Source organism: Miniopterus schreibersii (genome assembly GCF_964146895.1).
Source record: "Miniopterus schreibersii genome assembly, chromosome: 7".
Classification (NCBI taxonomy): domain Eukaryota; kingdom Metazoa; phylum Chordata; class Mammalia; order Chiroptera; family Miniopteridae; genus Miniopterus; species Miniopterus schreibersii.
Window position 1 is genome coordinate 41,351,308 of NC_138108.1, and position 24,793 is coordinate 41,376,100.

A 24,793-nucleotide genomic window follows, 5' to 3' on the forward strand; every position below is an offset into this window, starting at 1 on the left:
ACCATGTTCTCTGATGTAGGCTCATAGGTCCAACTAACTGAAAGCCTCAATTTGTGGGAAGCAGAAAAGCGAGGCTGGGGACACAGCACAAACGGTGTTTACGCCACTGAAGTCCTTTTGAAATGGAAAGGCTCTGCATGAAGAGGCGAGCAGCTACGCCACTGCCTCGCCAATGCCAGCGAGGAGCTCATCTTCAATGTAGTGTTCAACGTAGGTGGCAAAACTGTAATTTTTCCCTTTTTTGAAACTATTTTTTCTTCTTTTATTTTTGAAATTCTCATCTAAGCGACAGTTTCTTGTACTATAGTGACTCCTGCTGGGAGAGGTAAGTTGAAGTAGCTGAAGGTCTCTTACAGATATATCAACTCCCAGCCAGTAAAAAAGATGTCCTAAACGCAGGAGATGGAGTTAAACTGTTCCCCTACCTTGGACGCAATGGCTTCTTTCATCACTAAGAACAAACCCCTAGGTTTTACAATTGAGACTGAGAAACTAGTACAGTACTTGTACAATTTTTGATCTACAGCATCACGACGTGAAGCTGCAACAATTAGATGTAAAGGGTCCATTCATGAGGAATAACATCACTTTGACCCTTTGTGTTAGCTCCTACTGCTAATCTTTCCATAAGCGTGAACTTACTTTCAATTTGAAGAAGATGAAAAAGTCTTTTGCAAAACCCCAATACTGTTTTCTGATCTATGTACCTGAATGGAGAATCGTAGTCTTACCTCGTTTTTTTCCACTACAAGCCAAGCTACTTGTAATCCTTCCAAACCTTTAAAGGGGACCTCCCTTGTTAGCATCTCCCAGAGAACCTGGAACAAAAAGAAAATGGAATTTTTATTCTTGTACTTTATATTTTGGCATAGTACTGAAACTTTATGTAACATTTAACTGTATCCAATTACCAGACACAACCAATCCCATCTGCAGAAACTTGGGTAAAACGTATATATTCATGCATAGGATTCCTCCCATATATTATATACATTTTTAAAATAAAAAATTCCAGTTTAGAAATTAGAATATCTAGAGCCAGACTTAATTGTTTATGAAACCAATGGGCCTAAGTGATTTAACTTTATCTTGTAAGTTATTAGAATTCTCATGTATGCCCATAAATTAAATTTTGTATTTTGTTTCCATCTTCAATCTCTGATAAATTTCTCTATAAAATAATTAACAACTAGGAATTCAACCCTATTTCTAAAGGTTCAATATGGCCTCATCATAAAAAAAATTATCAAGCCCCAAGTCCAAATCACTGGCTAAACCACTTACCTCACAATGTAGATACTTGCAAAACTGTACCATTTTGATTTTGTGTTTTGGAGAAATATCTCAAGTTAGTTTAAGGGATTCATTTCATCCACCTATAACATAATTTGCTAATACTGTATTCTAAAAGTGTAATAAATATTTCATGTACATATATATAGACTGAGACAGAGACAGAGAGAAATAAAACTGATGTGTGTGTTCATCTGTCCACAAGTCTTAACATCAGCATGATTGATAAATCCATATTGACATGCCCAAAGAAAGCAAACTGATTTTGGGAAGGCTGAAAACAGCCAATGGTTTTGGTTTCACGTTAAACACTGAGTAATGGAGATTTTTACACCCAGTTACTTTCTCTATTTAATAAAAATGAGCATCAAAATTTGAGTCTAGCAAATAGTTCGTGAAGTGCAAAAACAATTACAATTCTTTTCAATAATAATTGTAACAGCCACTATCAATGATTGAATGATTGTGTTCCAGGTACTGTTAAACTCTTTACATTATGTTATCAAGTTAATATCAATCCACTGGAGAGATATTATCCTCATTTTATAGATGAGGAAACTAAGGCTTAAGAAAGTTAAATACACTTGCCCGAGGACACTGAGTTATCAGGCGGCACAGCTGGAGGAGGAACTTGCTGCCTCACCCTGAAGGTCAAGCCCTCAACCCCACGCGGGCCTGGAGAAGGCAAAGCGAAGCGCAGGGAGACTGACGCGCCACGTTTCAGGTGGGGGCCGTGGCACAAACACGGCCGGCAGTTTGGATTCAGATTTCTCTGGTTCTAAACACAAACCATTCCTCAGTAAGGATGTAGACTGAAGACGTACCCTGTCCTCCAGCACACCCTCCAAACCTTTAGCTGTGTCCCCACCGTTGCCCTAGCCAGTGCCATTCGAGCCACGCGTGCCATCTGAGCCATAACGCGTTCAGTGAATTCTGGCCAGTACGCGGGTAACTAGCAGGAAAACCAGGGACATTGGCCGGTGCTGCTCCAGCAGGAGAAAAAAGTTCCCCGAAGCCTCTTTGGGCTTTTAATCAAGTGCCTAAGGCACTTCTTTGGAGGAGCTGCTGAATAATTTTATTTGAGGACCAGAGGAGATTAGGAGGAGGTGAGGGGCGTCCCGAGGGGGCCGCTCTGGCGAACGGGGTAAGTGAAGGATGGACGGGGCAGGTCGGCCATCACCCGCACGCGGCCGGGGCGGGACACCGGCTCCTCACTCCGCGCGCTCCGCTCCCCGGGCTGGGCGCGGGAGAAGGTGTGAGAGCAAGAGAATTAATGGGCTTGACCTTCCGGAGAAGAACGGGAGGCGCGAACCCGCCTCCCATAAATCAGCCGCCGGCCCAGCTCTCCGGGGGGGGCGGGGGGGGGAACCGGGCGCCCCCGCGGGGCCCAGGCCAGCGCGCCCCGCACCCCGCACACGGCACCCCGCGCACACCCCGCAGGAGCGGGCCCGGCTCTGCGAGGGAAAGGCAAACCCGGGAGGCTGGGGAAGGGCACCAGACAAAGATTCACGTCATTCTTTATGCCACAGTGTGCAGCTGGAAAGCGTCCAAAATCTAGGGAGATCCGAGTTCTCTGTCTCTGGTTCTAACTCGGAACAAGCAGGACGCGCTTCCTTTTGCTCCCTCTCTGCGTCTCCAAAGAGCGGCTACAGCCGCGGGCGCCACAGCAGAGCGAAAGCCGTGGGGGCTGAGCCCAAATAGGGGCTTTCGTTTAATTCCAGGATTAGCACATCTCCGATCCCCTCTCGCCAATTCACCAGGTCGGGGGATGCATCAAAGAGTAGGTGGTATGCGATGGGACAGCAGCCCTTTCTACACTAAACACGAGGCGATTTGGCACAGAAAAGTAACTTTGTTGAGGAAGTCATCTGGAAGTCTAAAAATATATTGAACTATGCCTGAAAATATCAGTTTTGGGGATGCGGGCCAAACACGGTGATCTTTCACCCTGAGAATAGTTTCCAGCTTGTTTTATATTCAGACGTCCTCCCGTTTAAACTGCTCACAAGGAAATTTTCTATTTTCAGTTTCCAGAAAAGAAACTTGGGCCAGGCTGTGTACTTTTCCTGCCTTTTCTTATACAAACAATGGAAAGCCAGCACCTGAGCTGCCCGCTCTGGAACAGGGCTCGCAGACAAGGGAGGTGGTGGCGCTCTCTCTAAGCCACTCTAGTTTCAAACCTGGTTTGGCTGAGCATCTTCTAAAAAGGCAATGCTTTCTACACTGTCATCGGGAGAGTTTTGTTTTCAGACAGTGGCTGGTCTGTGTTCTTAGGGGACTTCTTTCAATGATTTTTGCTTTCCTTAAGTCTTGTGTGTGTGTGTGTGTGTGTGTGTGTGTGTAACATACTAAACATTCCTGGTTTGTCCTTGAAGAGAGGCCATCAGAAAGGGGCAGAAAAATCTTGCCTTCTAAAATGGAGAAAGAACTGCCTGCCTAGCAAAGTGTACCAACTTAGACGAAGGATCACAAGATCCATTCCTGGCATTCGCAGCCTATTTATTTTAGGGCTGGTTAGTCTTGCCATGTGTTAAGAAGCAACAGGATTAGCAAGCTAGGGAGAGCTAGGGACTTTGATATTATTAGAGGCTAAATTCCTACAGCAAGCCTGAAAAAAATTTTTTTAAAAAAAGCAAAAATAGCCTGACTGGCATGGGGCAGTGGTTGAGCATCGAGCATCAATCTATGAACCAGGAGGTCACAGTTCGATTCCCGGTCAGGGCACATGGCTGGGTTGCAGTCTTGATCCCCAGTAGGGGGCGTGCAGAAGGCAGCTGATCAATGACTCTCTCATCATTGATATTTCTGTCTCTCTCCCCCTCTCCCTTCCTTTCTCTGAAATCAATAAAACATATTTTTTAAAAAATATATTGATATTTGGGGAGTGGGTTTCCAGAAAGGACTTTATTTTAAAAATAGTTTATTGATTTTTAGAGAGAGAGAGAGGAAGGGAGAGGGGGAGAGAAAGAGAAACATCTATTGGTGCCTCCTGCATGCCCCCTACCAGGGATGGAGCATGCAACCTGGGTATGCACCTGACCAGCAATGGCAACCTTTCTGTGCAAGGGACAATGCCCAACCAACTGAGCCACACCAGCCAGGGCAAGGACAACTTTTAAAAATGGTTTTATTTATTTGTATTTGACTGCTACGTGTGTATGGGTTCAATGAACAGAATAGAGTTCTAACAAATTATGGGACGATTTATGCAAAGAGATGCTCCCAATGAGAAATGAGTCCTGGCTACTCACCTGTTTTTGAAAGGACATCAAAAATTCTAAATAACTACATTGCGTTCCTAGCTCAGTATCATTTTCAAAACTTACATACTACAAACTTCTGAAACCAACACAGCCCCTCCTTAACCACTGTCCTCTCCTGTTCTTTAAACAAAAAGGCTCTGGAAGATAGGCCTTCTACTTTTTCTCTCACTAATGGTGTTCATCTAGAACAGAATGTGGGAAGGAGTCAGAATTAAATAAAATCCTGAATTTCCATTTATAATTAAATTAGAATACGTGCAGTTTTCTGAATGGAATTCTGCCTACATAGCTATGGGGTAAGAATAACCAGCACTCTCTTCAGTACAGCAAAACAGAAGCTGTTTTAAAACAAAGAGATTCACTGAGAAGGCATTTATTTCTGTTCCCGCCAGTTAAAAGACCACTCTGACACAAACGTTAGATTGACATTCAAACGCATGTGACTGGGGAGCCACTTCTGGAGAGCAGCCTCTGGTGTGCACAGGGCGACACTGGGAATGTTCAGTGACTGGCCCTAATTTGCTGGAGTAAGTTAGATTTCTTGATAGAACTATTTATTAAGCATTTGTCAAATCCCTCGAAAGTAAACAAGCAGGAAACCTAATTCAGGCCCGTCTACTGAAAAGCAGTGCAGCCAGTTGAAGGAAAGCTTTTAAAGAAAATAAACTAAACATCTGCAGCTTCAGAAAGGGGATTCAAACTATGTTTAACATGAGGGGTCAATGGAATGAGTGAAAGGGATTTTAAATGGTATAAGAAAAAATCCTGAGGTCCTCAAACAGAAGTCACCTCTCAGCATCTGTTATGGTCTACATGTGAAAAGGGATTGTTTTTCTTGGTTACTACAACTAAGATTCTACTTCGACTAAGGTAAAGCTGGTGGGCGCATTTCACAGCCAAGTCCCTGCCACCGTGAGGGTTTAGAAGGAGGCAGTGTGTGAAGTTTATTTTCGTAAATGAAATAATACTAAAACCAAAGTTCACTTTATACATAACCCATAGTTGTGTCTTTCAGGTGAAAAACTTCTGAGATCGGGAAATTCCAAGATGGGGGAGCATTGTAAAAATTAAAGCCCTGTATGAGAACTTGTGGAGTGCTAAAATGAGCCTCAAAAGTCTTAATTGATGTAAATGTGCAAAATAATTTAAAAACTATAATCACCTAAATATGCTGATGTATATTTATACACACGGGCAAGAGAAAACAGGGGGAACTATGGTCTCTTGTGGCATTACTCTGAACAGTTCTTCAGTGTGTTGCTCATCTGCGAATCAGTCTGGTTCTGCCGAGGGGTCTGCCAGCTGCGGCCTGCTGCAGAATGCAGGCCGCTTCTAACATTTTTAAAGGGTTGTAAAAAACAACAACAATGCAATAAAGACTATAAGTGGCCCTCAAAGTCTAAAATATTTACTGTCTTGTCCTTTACAGACAAAGTTTGCTGGCTAAAATGAGACCCTGGTTCCAAGAAGCCGGCAAAGTCCAATTTAAATTACCCTGAATTGATGTCTAGCACAATGCCTGGCACAATAAATAGATTTTTGCTAAAAAATGAAGGAACATAACTTCGTAAAAATAATGTCACAAAGTCTTAAACTGCAACAAATTCCCCCATTTTCAGACTCCCTAGCAAGTGATTTGTAGGATGGTCAGACTGGAGTAACTTTTGACTTGGGGCCCAGGTTTAGAATCTAGTCTCTTCAGGAACTTATGTTTTTTTCCCCTTCCTTCAGTGAGAATTATTTGATCACTGTTTATTATAGTTTACAGCCTTCATTCTTAAAAATACACAGAATTAAGGAAAGTTAAATATTTAGCCTGATCTACTATTGTCTTTCAGCCTTTACAATTCTAGCCTTTTGCCCAAAACATATATTTCATCCTTGAAAGGATTTTTTTCCAACTGCCAACAAAATTAATCTCCACTATGTTAAATTAATTTGGTATACATCAGATGTATTGTGATTTAGAAAAAGCTAGCCAGCTCAAACAAGCCTAACAGTAAGCAATGCAGCCAGCAGTAGCTACCTAGAGACCAATGAAAGTTAAAGTAAATGAAATGGGTGTGACAGTGTTGGCCTCCTCTTGTGCCATTAGCCTTCCATTGAAAACAGAAGTGAAGGAAGAAGAGGCAATGTTGATTTGGGCCAAATTAGTTTGCGTCTTTCCCCGTTATCGTGAAAATATCCTTTTAAGAAGTAATAATATAAATAGAGAAGGCAGTATAGTTGGAAGATGAGATGCAGAGACAGGGAGTTCCCAATATACTATTTTGGACTTTTTAAAGGATATAGAGCATTTCTAGGAATAACAAACTTATCCTTAAAAAAGAGCAACAAATGAATTCTTCTACCACCAAAGAACCACCCTCCCTATCTCCCCCTAGCACCCCACTACTTCTACTATTTCCCCCACTTCTTTCTGCTAATTCAGATATAAGTTGTTCCTTAAGAATGAGCCCTCTGAAACCCTTCCAGAAGCTTTTGCTCCTTAACTGCTTCCTTCCTGTGGTCTCCGTTCCTTGTGTACCCCCTACCCCCACCTTTTTCCACTCTTGTTACTAGGTTGCTCTGCTGTTATCCTTGATAGCTTAGATCCCTGTTTCAGATAGCTAGTACTACTTTACAAGGCTTGCAGAGAAATGAGCAAGGCCATGTGCTAACTATTAAGAACATTTTCTTCTGTACTTTCCAGAAACTCACTAATCAGTTTAATAGCTGGCACTCAAAAATTTCCTGTTAATCAACAGGATCTATTTGACAGATCTACTGGTGGTTTTTGAGCAGCTCATTACAATGAAGTCCTGTTTCAAATAATCCATATCACCACTGACTTAGATATTCTACAGCTGTGTCCACCCAGGAAGCACTGTCCACAGGAGTGCATCAGGTCCAACACCAGTTCAGGTTCTGTCTAAGTTGCCTCTTAGAAGTGGCACTGGTTTCTTCTCAACATAGGACAAAATAGCTCAGATGCGTAAAAGTGATCAGGGTAGATATTCTAGTAATTGCAAAGTGTTCTCTCTGTTGCCACTGTGCCAGGCATTCCAACCAGAAACAACATCATTGTCTTAAAACTGTGTTAAATTGTTGTATCCCACTTCTTTTTTTCTTTTTCTTTTTTTAAATTTCCTTTAGCAACAAAAAATGAGAAATGAACTCACCACACCATAGGAATATGTGTCACATGTTTCGGACACAGGGAGACTCTGGATAACTTCTGGAGCCATCCACGGGAAAGTTCCAACCAAGGACATGTGTGTTGTATGGTTATGGAACCGAGAGGCACCAAAATCACAGATCTGAGAAAACAGAAATAAGTGTCAACTTTCTACTTAATGACTCATAAAAAACACAGTAATAAAAACCTACATTTGAAATTAATTTTTTTCAAATGGAAAGAAATAGTCCTACCTTCAATACCCCATCAGCAGCTATAACAACTAAAAAGAAAAAGAAAAAAGATAAATTATGATGATCGCCTACTTTGTTCGAGTATCTTACTCTGAAAAAATCATAAAGGTCTATTTCTAGCTTCCATATGGCATCGTGATGGGTAAAATCAAAGTAGTTACTGCACTGTAGATTTTGAAAAAAGGATCTGACATTAAAACCAAAACAAAAAATTCCATGAGGTGCTTAAAAAGGCTTCTAAGACATTTATTGAAATCAAATGTCAAAAAAGCATAGATTAGTAGTAGTCAGGAGAACCGGGTTTTTACCTGGGTTCTCCCACTAGGCTGCTAACACGACACTGAGGAAGTCATTAGCATTATTACTTCATGGTTTTTCCTCACAACTGAAGAGTCATTTTCTTAAAGGTAGAGATAATATTCATTCATTCGCTTATTCATACATTCATTCATTTAACAAATATTTGCTGAGCAAAGCCATGTCCTATGTTCTGGAAGAAGAAAGGTGAGCCACACCGGCACTGCCTCTGCTCTCATGGAGCTTACACTCTAACGGGCGAGACAATAAAACAAAGCCCATCGACAATAAAGCGGGACGATTCCATGGAGAGAGGAGAGATTGCCAGGGAACTAACAAGCAGGGAGAGCTAAGCCTAAGGGGGCCAGAGGAAGCTTCCTGGAAGAAATCGAGCTTATACTACGACCTGAGGAACACATTGGGATTAACCAGCAAGTGGAGAGCTGAGGGCGAGAGAGTAGTTTTCTAGGCAGAAGAAAGAGCCTTGCAAAGGTCGGCAGAGAAGCGGGCATGCAATTCTGGAGGACAGGGGCCAGCTCCAGAAGAGCCTCTGTGAGAAACGGAAGGCCAATGAATAATTTTTAGCAAAGGAAGGTGATATGTGCAGAGGGGAGAGTGTATTAGAGAACAGAGCTGGGGGCAAGGAGACCAGGTGCCTGCCGTCTGCAGTCCAAGAGGTGAGGGTGGGCGCCTGTAGTTAGGCCACGCAAAGGGCAGAGTGGGCCGGTCAACACGCGTGCAGGAGGCGGAATGGGCGTGGCCGAGCAGTGGGAACGGGGGAAGAGTACCAAAGGCGAAATGAAAGGACACGGTGACGGCATCAGGCCAGGCCCAGGCTCTGCCGTCAGGCTGTAACTCCTGGCTTCGGCAGCCGGTGTTGCCACTCTCCGAGAAAGGGAATGCAAGAATAATCTTTTTAGGGGGTAGAGGGATATGAAAAGATCAGCTTGGACGCGATGCATCCTAAAGTCACCTCAAATACCTATGTGGCCACCTCCAATAAGCAGACAGATACAGAGTTTGGAAGTTGGGGCCTGTTTGGGAGTGTTAATATATATAAGGGGCTTTTATGGGAGAGAGAGACTAAAAACATAAAGAGGGAGAGGACAGGGACCCTGAAGAACGGTTGCTGACATTTCTGTTGTAAGCCACCCAGTGCCTTGACCATGGTGGGTGATCAGTGCTTATAAGCTGTTACTAATGACCTTGAAAAGTGGGGGGAAATAATCTTTACATGACCTAATATATAGAAATAGGCTAAGGGTAAACATACTATATATAAGCTATAAACTATTTCAAAAAAATATGTAAATATCAGTAAGACTATATTCAGTTATTTAAAAAATCCCTCTACTCCTTCTTTCTCATTATAAGACAAAAAATGCTCATTTTTAAATACCTAAGATTATAAAAATATATGACATAGAAAATAGGAGTCTTATTATTCCCTCTCCCAGAAAAAAATTATTAAAAATAGGTCTGTATTGTTTCAATGTGTACGTGTTTTCCATCGAATAACTGCACAAATTATCGTTTTAAGAAATGGGGACAGTCTCCATTGTTATTTAGTTTTCATAGTGACAGCATGAAAAACACACCCATAATTTAATCATTCTCCTCTCCTGAGATATTCAGGATACAGAGACAATGCAGATTAAAAGGAGAGAAGTCAAATAACTTGTTTAGATAGGAATTCTGAGCATGAACTAAAAATTTCAAAGTCATAAAACTCTAATACTTCCTACAAGATTTTAGATTATTTTTTAATGACTTCCTGTTAGCCAACTATATGTCAAAGTTTTTAGCTGCTGAAGGTTTATGTCTAAGAGAAGCCAAAGGGTAAGTGACGACCTAGGAGAAGGGCAGAGCAATGCGGCAGAGCCGACTGGCAGGGTCAAGCTGGTGGCACAGCCTGGACTGCTGATGAGTGGCAGCTGCCAACAAAGGCCCTCTCTCCACCCCCACAAACCTCACAGCCCTGGAGTCTGAGCCAGGGCAGCTGGTCAGTTCCCTACTCCTGTCCCTCCACTTACCAGGACTACCTATTCCAAGGATGGCACTACTACTATACACCCATTTTAACTGCAGTGACTTAAAGATTTCCTAAACATAGTTATCTTCCTCCTTACTTAGAAGAATCACTTAGAAAGCATGAAAATAATTAAACTAGAGCATGTAATTGAATTGATAGCAAGAGGATTTTTTAAAAAATAGCCTCTTTTTTTAAAAAAATGTTTTTTTATTGATTTCAGAGAGAGGAGGGGAGAGAGGGAGAGATAGAAACATCAATGATGAGAGAGGCATTGATCAGCTGCCTCCCGCACGCTCCCTGCTGGGGATCGAGCCTGCAACCTGGGCATGTCCCCTGACCGGGAACAGAACCAAGATCTCCTGGTTCATGGGGTGACGCTCAACCGCTGAGCCACGCCGGCCAGGGCAAGATGGTTTTTTTTAAATTAGTAAACTCCAATGTTTACTTCAGCTGGTGCTGGCTAGTGAAATAATCCCACTGCCTTTTTCTGTTAACTTTCAAGTGACGTGATGGAAGAGGCATTCTGTTACACTCTGAGTTAACGTCTAACCCTACAAGTCATTTTCAAATGCTCTCTCTCCAAATTCTACAGGGTCATAAATAAACCTTAGAACGTACTGAAGGAAAGAAGAAAGCAAAAGAAAGGCTTTAATTTCCTAAATGTGCTGATCACTTTTGGGCACTACTCCAGGTAATATGACTGACATAAAAAATTAACACCAAATAATTCAGAAGTAACAAGAACAAACCTCAAAACCACTAGTACAGAGAACCGTTTAAAAATAGCAGACTAGAAATACATGACTATGTGCTTTGATCCAGCACTAGGTCTTTTAGAAAACAATTCTAAAAAAATAATTAAGGATGTGTTGAAAAATTTTGCTGAAAAGTATTAAGCTCAACATTCTTTTATCACAGAAAAAAATGTAAACAACTCAAATTTCCACACTGTGCTATTCATACAGTGAAATACTATGTAGCCTCTTGAAATAATATGGAGAAGTTTGGTATTTCTTAACAGTGGGAAGGTTTTCGTGGTATCAGTGGTTAGTCAAAACAGCAGGTAACAAAAGGTATGGGACGCATGATGCTATTTCTATACACAGGGGCATGTGTCTTGAAATAAAATAGGTAAAATAAAAACACGACTACATTACCGTTTCTTGATTTGAGATCTCTGTGAATCACCTTGACAGGAGCTTCCATATGTAAATAGTGCATTCCTTTTTATACAAGAAGGAAGAAAGGTCTATTAATACCGTTTTTCAACATCATATCATTATTACCTTTCTATTTTAAACATCAACATTATCACTCACATTTTGCAAAGGATTCAGTAGAATAGAGATAAGGTATGTCTATATTAGAACTGATAAAATAGAGACAAGATATGTCTACATAAGGAAAATTTATATGCTAAGGAAAATGCATGTGCTTTGATCTCTTAGAGGTTGGAATTTGATTGTGGGTAAAGCTAGCTTCTTACAATACCTAATAAGGACACCTTATTTCCTGGAGTCTGCACGAAAATAGCACAGTTACAACTGGAAGAATTGCTCCAATGACTAAGGTATTCCACTACCAACTGCCTTCTAAATCGGTAAGTTCTGGCCGAGGTGTTCCATTTTTTTTGGGATGTCTGCAGCCACCCAGTTAGTTTTCTCCGTGCTCATTCCAGTGAGACCCTGGGAGTGGAGGTGGGGTTGGGGAAAGAACTAGCTGGATTTATTGGCTATGGTTGCTGAAGGATTTTATGATCCTCAGGTAGAAAAAATATATAGTAGTTACAAAATATTTTATTCTTTTTTACAAGAATAAATCTTTGAGATAATCTATATTTATAGGGACGCCAAAATTCTCTCCGACATGTTTGGAATATAAACCAAGTTACTTCAGTAACTTGGATGCATATAAACTGAGTAGAGTTTTACTATTTTGAATTAAAAATTATAATTTGAAAGACACATACGTCACACTTACCCCTTTAGTAGTGTTTGACTTTATTTTTGTACTTATGTATGGACTATCCCCTTAGAATAAAGAAAAAGAACATTCTCTACTGAAAATTTCCTCTCCCTTTATTTCTCACAGTCTTTTCTAAATAATAGAAGAATTAGCCCTCCCCTCTTTCCAAATCAGACAGGCTCCTTTTTAAAAATAAATTATCTGTTAAACATAATTTAATAACTAGGCTTTGGCTCTTTTTTAAGTACATAGAAAATTTCAATTTTATAAAAGTTAATTGTAAAAATAATCTATTATTTTTTTACCATTCTGATTATTACATATTGAAGAATCATGAAAGAACAAAGAATATAAGAGAATTTATACTCTTGCCATATAAAGATATTCCTGAAAAGAGTCAACTTAACAAAAGTATTACTAATTTAAATGATCTTAAACAAGATATAATTGGAATAAAGAAAATCTAATATGAAGTTCTGCATACTATACACTGTGAAAATTAAATAGTTAAAATGGGTAACTTTTAATAACTTTTATGACTGATTTTCATAGTTATGTCCCTCTTGCTTTAAGAATAAAATTCCTGAATTTTTTTTTCCAGGTAGAACTGGTTTAATTGCTGTTAGAGGTAGAGCTGGACAGTTGCTACACCTGTGACAAATAAGGATTCCAATAAAACAATACTGAAGTACAAAAGCTTTAAATATTGGCACTTTTTTCCTCATGGCAGATTTTAGGAGAAGTAGCATAAATTATTTGTGTATAATACACAGCATACGCTTACAGAATATTTAGTGTTCGTAAACATAGTAGTAATCACAATCATGTAAAATTCTATTTAATTTGTTTTTATAGAGCCATCTGTAATTCTGTCTTATTTTTATTGCAAACAACTACAAAGAAGGCTGGAGAATGCCTTCATCAGTTTTTAAGATTCAGGGTTTCCTAAAAAAAATGTGACTGGTGTCATTTGGGAGAGATTTGGAATCACTTTGAGACTGGATGCAGGTTTGTCTGCGTCAATTGTTCCTCTGACACACTGCTGGCTGATCTACCCGCTGGCCTGCCCTTCTCCACTCTCTGTCCACCAGAAAGAAGAGCACCTTTTCGCAGTGATGTTGCAGTGCCTATGTCAAGATGCATGAACCAACTCTTACTTAAAATAAATTATACATTCTTTGATTTCTCAACATCTTATTGCTACAGTGGCTTCAATCCCGGTCAAACCGAAAGGTACATAGCTGAATTTCTAACAGGATCAATGAAATTCAGGCCTTCCTATTGAATCTCCAAGTTCTACCCATGGCTTTATCAGAGGGTTGAAGTCATCCCAACAGCACTGATTCCCGCTTCCTTTCATAGGCTACCTTAAATATGGGGTGTTACTTGTAACTGTAAATAAGTCAGTCTCTTCTCTGCCTCACGCTGCTCAGCCTTGGCCAAGTGCGTTAGAACTTGCCTTTCGGATCAATTCACCAGGCACAAAAACGTGATCTTATTATTTGCAGTTCTGGACACCGTCCCATGGTCACTCCCGTTCTCTCCATCCCTGTTCCTTACCTCTGGCTCCGGTCTGCTACTTGGTTCTGTCTCTTCTCCTCTTTGCCCCCCTGACACAGAGTGTCTGAGAAACCCCGGGATGACAGAGCTGACCTGCAGCCAAGGGACTTGCCCCCAGACAGGGGCTGTGCAGGGAAGGGGCCAGAGGGACGAGATTCACAGGCTGGGGCAGGAGGGCTTAAGGAGGGGGTGCGCAGCAGGAACCAGGGGACTGATGTCAGCTGGTTTACCTGCTGTCTGTCCACCCTAAGGGGGAATGTGGGTGTTACTGGCTGAGCACCCTCAATGCACACGTCTGGAAGGCGACGTGCTTTAGGTCAAGGACTGCTCGTGTATGTGTTTACACTCATGTCAGCGCATTTCCACAGCGCTCCAGGCAGCTCCCAGGAGCAGCTCACCGCCCTGCTTACAGACAGGTGGTCCCTGTGCACTGCTGACAGGCGGAGGAGTGACTATGATGTACCCGAAAATGTCTTGAAGACGGTGACGGTTGAAGGCTGATCTGAGATGTGGGATGCTTGAACACACAAGTTAATTAACACAGCCAAAGCCTTAAGTGCACCATCCTAAACCTAGAGCTTATTATTCTTATAAGGTAATGAAGTATCATTTAGCAGCGGCATTTAGCATGAAACTTAGAACAAAATTTTCGCTTTCCTTATTTGAAGAATTTGGCAGATGTTGATGAAACTTAAAACAAACAAGATAATTCCCCAAAGAAAGACTATTACTTTTTGGAAGTCACTGTATGACTTCCTAGTGAAAGCAAAGTAGGAGTTGCCCTCCTTATTGAGTGTTAAATGTCTTTTTTTTTTTTTTTTTGCTTTGTAAAGAGATGCTTATAGAATCTGGAGTAGCAAAACTCAAAGGAGTTAATTGCCCCAGTAAAATTTGGACACACTTGCTTTCTAGAGGTTGCTAGAATACGAATGTAACTATCAGTGGTCGTTATTTAGATTACCTTGTTCCCAAAGCAACTCTGACAGTTATAAATAAAACTCAGAAATGTTCAGTTAGGAAAATGGAAAAAAAAAAGATAAAAATAAATGGAATTTAAATTGCTTCAGAAAGCATCAGTCTATGCAGGAATTTATGAGGGAAAAAGAACTGGGCACCCTGTTTAGGGATTTTGTGCATTAAAAATATATAATTTCCATGGGTGATTTCCAAGTTTACATTAAATATAAAATAAAATCTGAATTGCTTGTACATGGCAAGACAAATTTTTTTTTGCAAGTGGTTACTATTTTTAGTATATTATTATGTATACAAAATGAGTAGAACTAATCCTACAATAAATCACATTATCTGGATACTGAGTCTAAGTAGAGACTTGTAGAACAACAACTGGATTATGATCTTTACACTTAATGTGTCAAGCAAGCTGGTCAATTACAATGGCACAAAATGTGGTAAAAATGGCTGTTCTGGAGCCAATGATTTTGTTGGGACTTGGTTTTAGGGAATGAAATAAAGTAAAAAAAAGGAAAGAGAGAAAAGGAATGCAGGAGTGGAAAGGCAGTGACCTAAAATATTATCTGTATAGTAAGTTGCAAAATTCTTGCTACTTTTGTTCTGAAGAAAAAAAGACCACCAAAAAGACACAGAATAACAAATCTTCTGACTTAAGTCACCATGTCAGGACGGGAAAATGCTCCCCACCAATTCTGCAAGTACACCAAACAACAGTATTACCTTTGGCTACATCGGTGGCCCAGGTCATGATGTGCTCCATGTCCATCTCTTCACTTCTGTTACTGTTAATGTAATCATACAGTGATCCCAGGGAAGCATATTCTATTTTTAATGGAAAGATAAGCATATAATTAAAACTAAGGTGCATTTCATAAATAAGACTTTATATTTTCATTGCAAAGATGTATTAAAGAACTTGATAAATGACATCAAAAGTATATAAACACTGCTCCATGCTATGGTTTCTAAAAGTTAGTATTATCCTGGAAAGGAAACTGTCAAAGACAAGCACTAACAGAATGAATGGTAAGACTTTAGCCAAGGGTAAAATCAAAAGCCATTTAGATGGGAACACAAAGGTGTGTTGGAAGAATGTATTTGAAACAAAGGCCCATGTAAATAGGTATTTCTTTAAAAATTGTTATTCTTATAAGATAGATAAGATTAAATACAAATCAGAGAGTTTATATGACAATGTAAATAAATCAACCTTGTTGCACTAGAATTTAGAACAGCCCTTAAAATTGAGCCCAAATGGCCTAGAAAGTGAGACAATGCCTTTAAAAATGGCTGTGAGGTATAAATTACATACCATAAAGTTCACTCACTATAAGTGTACAATTTGATGGTTTTTAGTAAATTTATAGAGTTGAGCAATCACAATCATTATCCAATTTTAGAACCTTTCCACCATCCTAAACAGTTCCCTATGCCCATTTATAGCTAATCACCACTCTCACTATCTTTCTCTCTCTATAAATATGCTTTCTCTCTCTGCTTTCTCTTGCCTTTTCTAGATAGTTCATACAAATGGAATCTACAATATGTGGCCCCTGTGTCTTTCTCTTTGTGTTCTTTCTTTTCACATGATGTTTATAAAGTTCATTCATATTGTAGCACGTATCAGCATTTAATTCTTTTTTATTGCTGAATAATATTCTATTGTATGGATTTATGACATTTGGTTTTTCATTACTACTTGACAGACACTTGGATTCTTCCCAGTTTTGGGGTATTATGAATAATGCTGCATGAACATTAGCGTAAATGACTTTATGTGGAAATGTGTTTTCATTTCTCTTGGGAAGATTCCTAGAAATGAAATTCTGGGTCATACAGTCAGTTTAACTTTTAAAGAAGCTGTCAAATTGCTTCCTAAAGAAATTGTACTATTTTATATTCCCACTGACAACGTACGAGGGGTTCAGTTTCTCCACATTCTCTTGGGTATAGTCTGTGTTTTCTTTCTTTTTTTTAAAAAAAAAAATATATATTTTATTTTTAATATATCTTTATTGATTTCAAAGAGAGGAAAGGAGAGGGAGAGAGAGAGATAGAAACATCAATGATGAGAGAGTCATTGATCAGCTGCCTCCTGCATGCCCTCCGCTGGGGATCGAGCCCGCAACCTGGGCATGTGCCCTGACCGGGAATCCAACCGCGATCTCCTGGATCCTGGGCCGACGCTCAGCTGCTGAGCCACACCAGGCTGGGCCCAGTCTGTGTTTTCTATTACAGCCATTATAGTGGGTATAATTCTAGTGTTAACTCATATTTTTAATTTGTATTTTCCTAGTGACTAATGAAGTTGAAAATCTATTAGCCCCTTGTATATATTCATAGGTAAAATGTCTATTTAAATTGTCCGTTTTTAAATTGGGTGTTTTACTGAGGTCCAAGAGTTCTTTAATTATTCTGGAAGCAAGTCATTTATCAAATTTATGATGTGCAAATATTTTCTTCCAGTATGTTACTTGACTTTTCATTCTTTTATCACCTTTCAAAGGGCAGAAATTCTTAATTTTGATGAAGTCAAATTTATTGATCAAGTTTTCTTTTCTGAATTGTGCTTTTGGTGTCATACCCAAGAACTCCTTGCCTAACACCCGAAGGTATGAAGATTTTCTTTTTCTCTTCTAAGATTTTTGTTTAGTTTTATCTCTTGCACTTGAATCTCTGACCCATTTTGAGTGTATTTTTGTGCATAGTTTGAGGTGAGGGTCTAAGATCATTTTTACATGTGGATATCTAATTGTCCCAACACAATTAGACTATCCCTTATCCATTCAATTGTCTTGGCACCTTTGTTGAAAATCAACTGAATGATCAATGTAAGTTTTTTTTCTCTTAAATCCTTAATTTTTGTTCCATTGATCTATACATACGCCTATCCTTGTTCCAATAATGCACTATGTGGTCACTGCAGATTTATAGTAAGTTTTGAACTTAAACAGTCTGAGTACTCAAATGTCGTTCTTTCTTAAAACTAATTTGGTTATTCCAGGTCTTTTGCCTTTCCATGTGAATTTTAGGATCCACTTGTCAATTTCTGACAAAAAGTCTGCTGGGATTTCTATAGGAATTGTTTTGAATTTACACCCCCAATCTTGGGAGACCTGCCATCTTGGCAATAGTGGGCCTTTCTAATCGTGAACACATGATGTCTCTCCATTTATTTAAATACTTATTTTCTCTCAGCCATGTTTTGTACCTTTCATTGTACAAATCTTACACTTCTTTTGTTAAGTTCATGCCCAACTATATTTTATTCTTTTTGGTACTGATGTGAATGAAATTGTTTCTTAATTTAAGTTTTAGATTGTTCATTCCCAGTATATTAGAAATACAACAGACTTTTGCATATTGACCTTGCTAAAAATTTTTACAAGTTTTAGTAGTTTTTTGTGTGTGGATTCCTTGGGATTTTCTATGCACAGGATCATGTCATATAAGGCAGTTTTACTTCTCCCTTAGCAATCGGGGTGACTTTCTTTCTCTTCTTGCCTGGTCGCAATGTTGAACAGATGTGGTGGGAGCAGAACCTCACTGCCCTGTTGCTGATCTAAGGGGAAAGCTTTCAAATTTTCACCATGAAGTATGATGTCAGTTGTGGGTTTTGGTACATGCTATTAATCAGGCTGAGAAAATTCCCTTCTATTCCTAGTCTATTCAGGCTTCTTATTATAAATAGATATCATAAAATACCAGAAGGTTTTTTTAAAATTCTACTATCTACTTTGCTACCTTACATTGATTGATTTCAGATGTTAAACCAACGTTGTATTTTTGGGGTAAATGTCATTTGGTCACAGTGTATAATCCTTTTTATGGGCAGCTGGATTCAGTTTGCAGATGGTAATAATATTGTAATTAAAGATTCTGCATCTATGTTCATGACGGAATTTGGTCTATTGCTTTCTTATTATGTTTTTGTCTGGCTTTGGTATCAGGATGCTACTGGCCTTTTAGAATGAGTTGGCAAGTGTTCCTTCTGCCATTTTCTGAAAGAGTATAGGCAAGACTGGTGTTATTTCTTCTTTCTTCTATAAACTTTGATAGAATTCATCAGTGAAATCATCTGAGTCTGGGTTTTTATTATGGAAACAACTTTAAATTACTAATTTAAATTTCTTTATTTGTTATAGGTCTCTTCAGATTTTGTTTCTTCTTGAATCGGTTTTGATAACTTATATCATTTAAAAAATTCATTCACTGTTTCTGAATTGTCTAATTTTTTGGCATAAAGTTGGTTGTAACATTCCCTTATAATCCTTTTAAATTTCTGTAGGGGCCATAGTGCTGTCCTCTTTTTCATTCCTGATTTTGGTAATTTGCATCTGCCCTCTTTTTTCTTTGTCAATATAGCTAAAGGTGTGTCAGTTTTGCTGATCTTTTCAAAGACCAAATTTTTAGTTTCATTGATTTTTCTCTGTTATTTTTCTATTTTCTATTTTACTGCATTCTGTTCTAGTCTTTATTTCCTTCCATTGCCTTGCTTTGGGTTTATTTTGTTCTTCTTCTTGTGGTTTCTTAAGATGATCAATTTCAGACCTTTCTTCTTTTTTGACATAGATACGTAACACTATGTTTCCTTCTGACTGTACTGTATAATTTAATATGCTGCATTTTCATTTTCTCTATGATAAAATATCTTTAAATCCATTTTGATGTCTTCTTCGACTCACTGGGTATTTAGAAGTATGTTATTTAGTTTCCAAATATTTGGGGATTTTCCAGATTTCTTTCTGATATTGATTTCTAACATAATTCCATTGTGGTTGGAGAACATATATTGCATTGTTTTAATCCTTTTAGATGTAGTAAAATTTATTTTGTGGCCTAACTTATGATGTATTCTGGAGATTGTTCCATGTGCACTTGAAAAGATTATGTATTCTTTGCTGAATTTTATCATATTCAGGAAGTGTTTTTGGCCATGATTTCTTCCAATAGTTTTCTATCTTTTCTATTTTCTATTTTCATACCCCTCTTCTTTCTTTGCTATTATACATTAATTGGTATAGTTGATGTTGTCCCATAGGTCTCTGAGGTTCTGTTCATTTTTCTTCAAAGTTTTTCTTTTTCAGATTAAATAATTTCTATTGGCCTAGTTTTAAGTTCACTGATTTCTTGTCTTCTGCTACCTCAAATATGTTGTTAAGTCAACTCTAGAGAATTTAAAATTTCAATTATTGTCTTTTTCAACTCCAAAATTTTCACTGGGTTATTTTTAAAAAACAATACAATTTCTATCTATTTGATAAGATTCCTATTAGTTGGTCCATTGTTTTCATACTTTCCTTTAATTTTTTAAACACTCTTTTAGTTCTTTGAACACAGTGATGCTTTGATAGTTTTGTATGTTAAATCCAATGTATTCATTTAAAGAGGCAGGGTAAGTGCTATCATCTCCCAACCCATCTAGTCTCCCAAACTTGACTCAGTTATGAGAGTATGGCTTGATCCTAATGCTGCAGAAGGTTGGTTGAAAAGTACACATAGTTCTTTTTTTTTTTTTTTAAGACTTTATTTTATTTTTAGAGAGTGGAAGGGAGAGAGAGAGAAACATTGATGTGAGAGAGACACATGGAGTGGTTGCCTCCTGCTCGAGCCCCCACCAGGGCCAAGCCTGCAACTGAGGTATGTGCCGTTGGCCAGAATCAAACCTGGGACTCTTTGGCCTGTGCAGACTGACACTCTAACTACTGACCCAAACCAGCTAAGGCAGTTCATAGTTCTTTGGTAGATAGTTGTAAACAAACTATGAAAACTAGCATGTTTAGGAACAAAGACAAATTAATACATCTTAAAACATCAAAACTTGGCTAAGAGGCATCTTTAATAATCAACCTCAGAGGTCAATAAAGAGCTATAAATACCCAGTTTACTATTACCTCACAATTCTGAAATTGGTGCTGTTCTAAAGAAATGTTTAATGTTAACATTTAATGTTACTTACTGGCCTTACAGGTAAATAAATATAGATCTGAAATGAACTAGTCATGATAACCAAAAATTTGGGGTAGGTATAGTAGAGAATATTAGAAGGGTAAATGAAATAAAGGACTGGCTAGTCTATTAAAAAAAAACCTAAAAACTAAAAAAAAATCAAACATACTAATCCAACTTGGATTCTTTATCCCTCTTTTGAATGAGAAGACCCAGTTTGACTACGCTGGCTAAAAATGACTGTGTTTCAAATCTTCCTAGGGACTGAGAGTAAACTCTTAGAAAAAGGATTCACATCATGACCCAACTCTCTTTTTTCTGCTCTTCATCATCACCTCAAAAGAAACTAGAAAACTTCACGAAGAGTCCACTGAGTTAAAGTTCAAATCTTATCCTTAAAAGCATTAAACATAAAGGGTGCAAGACAAGAAGCAGAGTTTCTAATCTCTTTGTAGCATCACATTTTCATCTGCTGCATAAGAATAAATTAAGCTGCAAATGAGGATCAGAAAACTGGATTCAGATTTATAAGGTAAATACATACTACCAGTAAAGAGTAAATACAATAGACTAGGAAACAAGGAACACTATGGGAACTGGGTCAGAGACAGGGTTTAACTTTAAATCAGAAATCTGACCTAAAAAAGTAAGCATGGCTTAGACCCTAATAGTATAACCCATTCTTGGGTATTCAAGTTAATAGAAAATACATATATGCACAACCCAAGAACACGGACAATGGTGGGGAGAGGGACTGGGGAGGGGGAGGGGACAGGGTGGAATGGGTCATTGGGGAGAAAAAGGGACATTTGTAATATTTTAAACAAAAAAAGAAAATATATAAGCTCAAGATAAAAGCTGCCACATACCTCACTTTAGGCACAGATCTAAAGACAGCTAATTGGGGATAAAATACCCACTACTTAAGAACTTAGGTAAAAATACTACTTATCAGAGTAAAAACATGTTAAAATGCCTGCTTTAAGAAAATGGAAATAATAGCAGCCACTCCCGTGTTGCTATTAAGGACCAATGTAATCACAGCTCGCGTGCAGGGAGAGGAGCTCCTGTACCAATCAACCTGAGAAATTCCTACCACTCTGGCTCTACCACTAGCTGGGTGACCTCGGGAAAATTACTTAAGTTAGAGTTTTAGGTTCTTATTTGTAAAACAGAAATTATTTACCTATCTCATAGGGCTACTGTAAGTATTAGCTGAGATAACAGAACATTATACTTATTAGAGACCTAAAGCTGCTGATTGGATTGAACAAACATGAGTAGAAAATATTTAAAAATTAGGTCTGTGTTTTTATATGGCAAAATTTTCTGTGTGCTCCTTTTTGAAAAGGACATTTCCATCACTTATAAACTACTGTTCCAAATTATGTGATAATTTAGAACAAGGTCATTACACACCCAGATGGCCAAACCTGAAAAATACTGTTCTCATGTCAGAGACCTTGAGGAAAGAATGCTCTAATGGGACCAAAACGCCTTGGGAAGAATTATGATGTGAACAGCTCTAGAAATCTTAATTTGTAAAAGGTCACAGAGTTACAAAAAACATTGCTCATTTCAACTAATTAAGTGAAATTTTAGTTAAACGGCACCTTTAAATATTGGTATTGCAGCTGCGAGTGCATTTAAATAGCATTTACGCAGATATAATTAGCACAATTAAACATGGGTAGAAGTGGAAACACCATTCTTAATTATATTGATATAATCAGTTTTATTAATGCTTTATAGCAACAAAAGTGACATCTGACAGTAGCACACAATTCATGACTGATCCTAATATTAAACATGTTAGCATAGTAAGGAATCTAAAGCCAGGTAATTGGGGAAAGAAAATCAAATAATGAGTTCCTACCTGTGACGATACCATAGTTGGGAGGTTCAAGAACTACTCCATAAAACTGGATGATGTTTCTGTGACTGAGGACACTGAGTATTTCCGCCTGTACAAAAATAAAATATAAAATTACATGAAGTTTCACATTTATAAGGTTTCTATTCAATTTTCTTTTAGATATATTTACAAAGATATACATATATGCTCAGTAAGTATGTGATGCTGATAAAACTCTGTCTTTTAGCAGCATTCTTGAAAGTTTAAGAATTTTTACTGAAGTTTTCTGCAAATTTAAAACTGAAATGGGGTTGAAGGGGCAACAAAAGAGGTGCCTCCTAGCAAGCCAGCACAACTGAGGGCGGAAAGGGTGGCTAACGAGGAGGGCTCCGCATTTATTTACGTAGAAGTCCTCTTGCTAACGGTCAGATACATTCCTTGTGCACAACGTCTCTTCTGGGAGGCTGCAGCAAGACTGAAATTTTGTCAGCCGGATGAGTAGTCATGATAAAATTAAGGTAGAGGTTTTTAACTATTAATGGAATAGATTCAGGTAATATTTATTTATATTATTTATCTAATCATTCATTAAAAATATTATTTCCGGCCCTGGCTGGGTAGCTCAGTCAGTTAGAACGTCATCCCCATAGGCCAAGGTTGCAGGTTCAAATTAACCAATGAATGCATAAAAGTAAGTGGAACAACAAATCAATGTTTCTCTCTCTCTCTCTTCCTTTCTCTCTAAAATCAATACAATTTTTTTTTAAAAAGTTACTTTTCTCCTACTGTATGCAAAAGGTACTGTAAAGGATATAAAGGTCGATTTCTGACTTACAGTGCTGACTTGATAGGGAAGCCATGCTTTACACTGTGAAATGTATTAAATACTAGAAAACTGTCCTGCAGAGTAACATGGTAAAAAATAAATTAGATTTATCAAACTTAATTTCTGAAGTGAAAAACAGAGATAGTACGGTGTGTATCTGCTAATGTCTCTAGAAGGACATTCTCTAGATTGACTAAATCACATTTAGCCATTAAAATTTTATTTTTGTGGAGATAAAATATGGCTAATCAAAAATTATAAACAATTAGGTAAAAAGTCATGTAAGTCAAATATAGTAAATGTTTAATATTTTAAAATGAAAGGCGTGTTACTGGCAGTAAGTAAACAGATTTACAAGTCCCCACCTCAGAAAGGGGATCATGAAGGATGTTAACAATTACCGAAAATGGAGAAGACTTCATCAGAAAGAAGACTCCCCTTAGAAATCTGCACACGTGAGTTCACTTGCTTTTGTGAAAGAAAGATTCTGAGAGCCTTACAGAATGAAAGCAATAGTTTATGAAGATGCAGATCATTAGGCAGGTAGGCTCCATTTATGTCTTATATTAGGAACAGGCTTTTCTCCCTGGTTGTCAACAGCCACCTACACAGCAGCAGGATTATGTCTCACAGGATCCATCCGTCTGCCTGTGATGTGCTGACAACCGAGACAGTAGGTATAAAAACCCATGGTACACTTGTACTGTCCACAAGTTTCAATGTTTCTCCTTGCTCTGCGGTGGGTGCGGTATTTAAAATCCTACTCCATGGACCCTGATCTCTGGCATCTCACCAATTCCAAGATTCTATGTTTCCATGAGAACATGAAAGCAAAAGGCAGAAAAGTGGCTCATGCAATCATTGTGAGGAAGCAGTCTCCTTACTGCACTGCATATTCAAGGCCAAAGGCTCTCTCCAAAGACAGCTGTGTCTCCAAAATATCAATAGGATCCAGCATCAGACTATTCCCCAAAAGCTCACGAAGATATGAGATGATCCCATATTTTATAAAAATGAAAACTGTACCAACTGCCATACGGCGTCCATGTTAGCAAATGTTTACTCTGAACAGTAGGGTGAGAAGAGTGAAATGCTCGCGGGTCTGCTTCAGCACTCATTCTGGTCTTACACCTGCATAAGGGTCACTAAGGGAATCACTTTATAAGAATGACAATCAATTACATCAACATAGAAGAGAGACTGGGAAGAAATAAAACAAAATATTAATGTGGGTATCTCTAGGTAGCAGAAAGATCATGATTTTAAATGTTTATATATTCCCAGATTCTTTATACTAAGCCTATATAATTTTTAAATCAGAACAAGTAACACATGATTGCTGTATGTAATATACATGACTAGAACAT

At 38.4% G+C, this 24,793-nt stretch overlaps 1 protein-coding gene across 4 annotated transcripts in view; it reads right to left on the minus strand.

The window, feature by feature from the left end:
* Positions 1-24,793, minus strand: part of MAP3K20 (mitogen-activated protein kinase kinase kinase 20) — a 137,093-nt gene that overhangs the window by 58,815 nt on the left and 53,485 nt on the right. For all 4 annotated transcript variants that reach the window (XM_081142901.1, XM_081142902.1, XM_081142903.1 and 1 more), the window contains exons 3-8: positions 22,622-22,709; positions 15,517-15,618; positions 11,454-11,519; positions 7,968-7,996; positions 7,718-7,855; positions 732-818 (exon numbers count right to left, since the gene is read on the minus strand). In XM_081142901.1, the coding sequence (XP_080999027.1) occupies positions 732-818; positions 7,718-7,855; positions 7,968-7,996; positions 11,454-11,519; positions 15,517-15,618; positions 22,622-22,709 (510 nt within the window). The remainder of the gene's footprint in view (positions 1-731; positions 819-7,717; positions 7,856-7,967; positions 7,997-11,453; positions 11,520-15,516; positions 15,619-22,621; positions 22,710-24,793) is intronic.